This window comes from Elephantulus edwardii, unplaced genomic scaffold (assembly GCF_000299155.1).
Source record: "Elephantulus edwardii isolate Elephantulus edwardi_28Jun2011 unplaced genomic scaffold, EleEdw1.0 scaffold00559, whole genome shotgun sequence".
In the NCBI taxonomy this organism is placed as follows: domain Eukaryota; kingdom Metazoa; phylum Chordata; class Mammalia; order Macroscelidea; family Macroscelididae; genus Elephantulus; species Elephantulus edwardii.
The window spans coordinates 323,600-330,885 of record NW_006400309.1 but is presented as its reverse complement, the minus strand read 5'-3'; the positions used below and the strand labels follow the sequence as shown (position 1 = coordinate 330,885).

At 36.9% G+C, this 7,286-nt stretch overlaps 1 protein-coding gene across 1 annotated transcript in view; it reads right to left on the bottom strand.

Annotated features, from left to right (window-relative positions):
• Positions 1-4,011: 4,011 nt before the first annotated feature.
• The window catches only part of ZFP14 (ZFP14 zinc finger protein), a 29,540-nt gene continuing 26,265 nt past the window's right edge, over positions 4,012-7,286 (bottom strand). Inside the window, exon 3 of the mRNA XM_006903308.1 lies at positions 4,012-5,378. Within this exon, the coding sequence (XP_006903370.1) occupies positions 4,012-5,378 (1,367 nt within the window). The remainder of the gene's footprint in view (positions 5,379-7,286) is intronic.

Sequence of the window (7,286 nt, the reverse complement as noted above, 5' to 3'; positions counted from 1 at the left end):
ACAGTTCCTTACACTAAGCCAGAGCTCCTTGGGAGTAGGACTTCTAAACCACAGAGATGGCTTGGAGACTGTGGTGCATGGCCACTTTTGCTGGCTATCAACGAGGTCTCTGGAACTGGTGGGAGCACACAGCTCTTCTTAAAATTGAAGGTGTTTTTGCCTGAGATGAAACGGAATTCTATTTAAGCAAGAAATGTGCTTGTGTTTACAAAGCAAAAAATAATACAGTGACTCTTGGTGGCAAACCTAACAAAACCAGAGTAATTCGGGGGAAGGTAACTAATGCCCATTTTTGGCCTGGTTTGGGCCAAAGTTCAGAGCAACCTTGCTGCTAAGGCCATTGGACACAGAATCCATGTAATGCTGTATCTCTCAAGGATTTAAACTTGTTGAAAAGCAAATAAATAAAATCATGGGTTTGGGGTTTTAAAAAAAAAACCAGCAGAGAAGGCACCTGGCTTCTCCATATCCCATATTTTCCAGGCTGATGAGTACAGACATGCACCCCCTCAACATTAATGAGAAAGCCCCAAACAAGTTTCCAGTTTCATGGACTCCAGGTTGGGGGTGGTGAAGAAAGGGCTGGTGGTAGGTAACTACTGAAATGTGTGTTACATAGGGGGAAAGTGTCTTCAGGCATCCCCATCCCATGATAAGACAGCTTCAGCAGAAGTAGCTAGGGCTTTACTGAACTGGCAAAGATGATGGATCCCGTGAGAACTGAACTTAACTCTCATGTCTCAACTTTCTGATACGCAACTGAGGAGCTACATGATAGTTCACTAGGGAGGTACCCACGCCTTAAAACAAACCATGTGAGATAAAAAAGGCAGAATATGCCCAGGGATACAGCTTGTAAAACTGGAAAGCAAAGAAGGATGTATGGAGATGGTAAAGACTGCTATTACACTGAGGAGACTGAATTAATGTAAAAACCCAAAATGTGTCTGTATTGTTGAATGAAAACTCAATAAGGCTCTGTAAATTTTTCATTTAAAACATACTTTAAAACGTGTTTTTTTTAAAAAAAATCTAGTTCTTATTAACACTGGCTAAGTCTAATGTTGTGTGCCATCAAGTCGGAACCAAATCATAGCTGACCTTCCAGTGAGTTTTCAGAGGCATGAGATGAGATGAGATGAGATGAGATGAGATGAGATGAGATGAGATGAGATGAGATGATGAGATTGCTCATCCTCTCGTGGAGCAGCTGGTGGATTCATACTGCATGACTCAGGGATGCATCTTATCACTAGGCCAACAGAGCTCTCAGTAAGTCTAAGTTGTATCTTAATTTCTAATTTTAATTGCACTTTCTTTCTTTAACTTGTGTTGGTTTTATTTTGTTCCATTTTTAATTTTTTGACATATTTATTGACTCCTACAAGACATTTAGCAGGTTTTTATTATGTAACAGGGGATTCAATGGTTGTGAGGGATAATGTGTACATGATGAAAACCAGCTTCAACAATGGCATTTTCTTAGCATTTAAAGCATGCATTTTCACTCTACTTTGGTGACATTACACAAGTTTAGATACATAGTCATTTCATTATCATTCACTTCTTTGAAGGCTAAAATTTGTTTTTCTTTACATTTTAAGCTTTTTATTATTGAAACTTTCAAAGACATACAAAAGTAGAAATACAAGAGCAATGACCTTCCAGGAATAAACCGTTCCACTTAGTTATTCTCAGCATTTTGCCAATTTAATTTCCAGTTCTCTTCCTCAATTTTTTCAGAAATATTTTAAAACAAACCCAGTCATCATTTCCTAAATTTCTAAGTATATATCTAAAACAAATAGGATCTTTCTCATTTTAATAACCACATTATAACTGCTAACAAAATTAATATTTGAAATACAATCTAATACTCGGTCCACATTCACTTTCTCCCACTGTCACCAAGTGTTTCTTCTTGGTGGTGTTATTCATTCAGATTAGGTCCATAAAGTGCCCACATATTTTAGTTAATGTCTCTTAAGTTCCTTTAATTAGTAGATATTGCATCTCCATTTTTCTTTTGCAGGCCACTCAGCTGAAGAAATCCAGTCACTAGTTTTGTAAAGATTTACACATTCAGGACCTAGTTGATAGCTTCCTTGTGGTACCACTTACCGTATTAATTTCTTCATGCAAATTACTGATTTTCAAGAATTTTCTTTAAAGGCTTGGCTTCTCCTGTTCGTTATTTTGGTTGATGGTAAGGTTTCATAGTGCTGCATATTGCCTACTGCACTGTTATAAGGAGGTGCAAACTGTCTGCATGTCCCACATTTATTGAGGTTAAAACTGATTGGAGGTGGTTAATGTTACACACTCATCATTTAGTTCAATGTTTCACCTAATTGTTTTAGGATCTACTGAGGATAATCTTCTGGATTTCTTATTTTAATAGAGGCTTGAAAGCATAGATTTCTTAATCCTAGAATTCTTTCTGTATGTAAATTAATGAAAAGCAAAAAAACAAAAAAAAATACCCAAAACATTTTAATTTGGAAAACAAAGATTTTGTGGCCCTGAAACTTGATTCTTCTAGGAAAGGCAGGATTTCCTCCTTATTTATCATTTTCAGGTGGTACCACAGCATTTGCTAGAGCTGGTAAAATTGTGCAGCCATAACCAAATAAGCCATGCAACTAGTGGTGAGGTTGTGTTAAAAGACTCGACGTGGAAGAACGCTTCTCACCAAATCTACTAGTGTTGGGTCAGACTCACAGGAATGCTCCTTTGACTTCCAAGGCTGTAAATCTCCACAAGAGGGGACTGCCCATCTTTCTTCCACAGAGCAGCTAAGGGTTTGAACCACTGACCTTTCAGTTAGCAGCTCCACACATTATACATTATGCCACTAAGGTTCTTTAAAAATGGTGAAAGGAGAGAGCAATTTGAGTATGAAAAAGTGTACTGACTTCAGCGTAAATGTAAATATGGGAGTTCCATATACACATCCTATTAACTTTCCAAGTATCTCCTTTTTAGCTATCTTATTACCATTTCTAATCTATGTTGAATAGTAGTAAAACAGTGGAGACTGTAAACCATGTGGTTGTTCAATTTATTATGGAAAAATAATTTCATATTCCTGATTCTTCACTGTATGTATCCTTTGTTTTGGTCTTTTTTTTTTTTTTAATAGGTGTCCTCTTACCAGCTCACATTCACAGAATTCCATTTCTTTCCAATATAAAATTTCTGATGAAGCTGAAGGGATGTCTAACTGGTCACATTCACTACAATCTTCTGGCTTTTACTCAGAAAAAATTATTTTCAATGTAATAAGTGCTGAGAGGTGATAGGCATTTGTAAATCTATTCTTTATCCATTAATTAGTTTTAGTGAGAATAACAATTATAGATATTTACAGAATACATGCTGTATAGCCGCTGTTCACCTACATATTAACTACTTAAACCTTTTAACAATTTTCTTCCCTAGTATAGAGGACAGGCTCTAAAGTGGCTTCCAATGGTCTCCTACCACCTGATATTTACATTTTTGTGTAATCTCCTTGAGTATAGACTGGCCCAGTGACTTTGAATCTTTCTGTGGCTGAGATTTCTGCTATGGCCACAGCCCTGGCTGAAAATTTGATCGTTGCCTGGACAGAGACTCTGAAGTGGGTGGCCCAACTAAGTCATGTGATGGCTGACAGAAATCATGCGGTAATAAATGTGTTATTTTAATTTACTGAGTGTGTAGGAACATATTACACAATGATAAATAACTAACATACTTAGGTAATTTCTCCTTCAAATGAGCCACAAAAGTATTTTGTTCAATGTCGTAAAAAAGTAGTGAAATGGATATAATGATAAGGCTTAAAAATTTTCCTTCACTCATTCATCTTTCATGAGGTTGCTAAAGATAAGCAATATTTAAGTGATAAGAGATATTGAAATCAACATTTCATTCATCTAGCAAAATCTCTTTTGGGGGTGAGGATGAGACAAAATTTCGCAAGAATAAATTTTGTGATGTCTGGTAAAATGTTCACGTGTCTTATAATCAAATGGCATTATGAATTTTCAGATGTTGGGTAAGGTGTGAATGTTGTCGAAAGGCTTTCTTACATTCCTTACATTTGTAGGGTTTCTCACCAGTATGGATTCTCTGGTGTTGAGTAAGAAATGAATAAAGTCTAAAAGCCTTTCCACATTCTTTACATCCATAGGGTTTCTCACCAGTGTGAATACTTCGATGCTGAGTAAGCTGGGAGAGGAGTCGAAAGGGTTTCCTACATTCCTTACATTCATAAGGTTTCTCACCAGTATGAATACTCTGATGTTGAGTAAGTTGAGACAGCAGCCTAAATGCCTTCCCACATTCTTTACACTCATAGGGTCTCTCACCAATGTGAATGCTCTGGTGTGAAATAAGTTGTGAGTAACTACTAAAGGTCTTCCAACAGTCCATACATGCAAATGGTTTCTCACGAGTGTGAATTCTCTCATGGCGAACAAGTTGTTGCCTTAATCTAAAAGTCTTCCCACAGTCCTTACATTCATAGGGCTTCTCACCAGTATGAATGGTCTGATGGACAGTAAGTTGCTGATATATTCTAAAAGCCTTTCCACATTCCGTACATGCATATGGTTTCTCACCAAAATGAATTTTCTGATGTACTCTAAGATCTGGCCCACACACAAAGGCTTTTCCACATTCCTTACACTCATGGAGCTTCTCAGCCGTATGAAGTCTCTGATGTCGTGTAAGGTGTGTACACTGTCGAAAGGTCTTCCCACACTGCTTACACTCATAAGGTTTCTCACCAGTGTGAATTCTCTGATGTCGAGCAAGTTGCTGATGTACACGAAAGGCCTTTCTACATTCTTTACATTCATAGGGTTTTTCACCAGTATGAAGTCTCTGATGTTGAGTAAGTTCTTGGAGCACTGTAAATGCCTTTCCACATTCCTTACATTCATAAGGTTTCTCACCAGTATGAAGTTTATGATGTCGAATAAGGTGTGCACGCTGTCTAAAGGCCTGCCCACATTCCTTACATTTATAAGGTTTCTCACCAGTATGAATTCTCAGGTGTTGACTAAGTGTTGAGCGGCGAATAAATGTCTTCTTACATTCTTTACATTCATATAACTTTTCTCCATTATGAACTCTCTGATACTGAGTGAGATAATTGTGTTTTTTGTAGTTGGCTATTTTTTCAGGGGTCATTTTCACTTGACTGAAATCTCTCTCTTGTAGTTCATTTTGCCCCTCAATCTTGCTTTCATATTCCCAGTCATTTCTATAGATGGTGGCCTGAAGGCTATCGCTTTTAATTCTTTCCATTATTTCCCACTGGAATGAATATATTTCACAAACGTCCTTTTCTGGAGATAAATCATTGGTCCTGTATTTGGACTCCAAATCTGTAAAACAAAAAACAAGAACTCAAACACATGGTATTTCACTGTTACAAAAATAAGAAAATTTCAGAGAAATAAAAGGTGAACTTAAAATAATGTCTATTTCAAGTGAATGAGTTATATACTTGAAAGCATAGACATTTCTATTATAATACCACATGTTTGTCCCTCATTTTATATAAACTTACATGTCAGAACATACAGGTTTCATGGAAAAATAGGACTGGAGTAGATCATTCAAATTTATGCAAATTTAAAATCAAGGTGCTGATAAAAACAACTAATCAAAAGAGAAGTTGACTAACTTAAAAAAAGTAGCTCAGCATGGCTGAAGGATGCTTCATTTCTATTAAAATGAACACACAAAAAAAATGGCCTGAAAATACTGGATTTCAGGTTCTGAAACACTGCTCTCCTAAAGAATGCAATAAAAGATTTAAGGGGAGAGGGTAAGAAAAGTGATGCCTAGAAATAAGTGAAACCAAATCACAGAACTGGTATGAGCAGCAAATCTTTTTAGTTCTGTAATATTAACAGAGAGGTAGGGAATAGGATAGCAGACTATACTTTATGTGTTATCTGCTCAAAAATGCAGGAATAAAATAACAGTAAGAGAGACGATTGCTTCTGACTATGATAGAGAAGCTGATATCAAACTCAAAAAAAGTTCAAGAGAAAGAAAAAAAATTTAAAACCAGTTGAAGAGGTGAATTTAAAATGTGGATGAAGATTCTAATTAACAGATAAACCAGTCAAGATTAGGCAACTAAAGATCCTAGACAGAAAGGGAATAATTGGAAACTATTTTACTCGGGACCTTGCAAGGGTTACACTTGGAATTAGGAATAAAGGAGATAAGAAACCCAATCATTCTCAAATATTTAAAGTTGATCAGGCCATGCTCTATGTGCCAGTCAAAGCTAACACAGAAATAGTATTAGAGCCCCTAAAAATCTTTCAACTATAAAGTCAAACATTCCATTATAAATAACTGGTGTAACAAGAGAGGAGAAAAATGAGCAAAAACCAAGAGACCAAAAAAATCAACTATCAACCACATGTAATATGTCCCATGTACATGGACTGGAAGACTAACAATTGTTAAGATGTCAGCACAAAGCTATCTATAGATTCAATGCAATACTTAGAAAAATTCCAATAACTTTCTTTACAGAAATAGAAAAAGCCATCCTCAACTTTGCATAGAGTAGCCAGTGGCCATGAAAAAAGTATTGTTTTTAAAAATACAGTTACATTAAGCCAAACAATCTGAGACTGGTGTAACAATAGACATGTAAATCAACAGGCTAGAATCAACAATCCTTAAACTCACACATCTACTGTTAACTTATTTGTTTTTGTTGTTATTTTTTGTTGTTGTTTTTTGTTGTTGTTGCGACTCATAGTGACCCTCTGTACAAAAGCCCTAAACCCTGTTCTATCCTGTGCCAATCTCACTGCCTCTGATGCACCCATCCCGATTACCCCAGTCACTGAATCAATCCACCTCATAGAGGGTCTTTCCCTCTTGCACCGTCCCTCCACTTTCCCAAGCATGATGTCCCTTCTCCAAGGACCAGCCCATCCTTACAACATGTCCAAAGTATGTCAGAAAAAGCCCCAGAATCCTTGCCTCCAAGGAGCAGCCCAGTTTAACCCTTTCCAGGATGAATCTTTGTTTTCCTAGCAGTCCATGGTATATTCAATACTCTTCTCCAGCACCAAAGCTTAAAGGCATCAATTCTCCTTCTATCCTCCCTAATCATTGTCCAACTCTCTGTTGCAGACTTTCCCATCACAATACACCTTTTAATTTCCTGGCTACTAGTGCCAAGAGTGTTGACTGTGGAACCAAGCCAACTAAAGTTGTTAAGAATCTCAATCTCTTCACCATCCATCCTGATGCTGCCA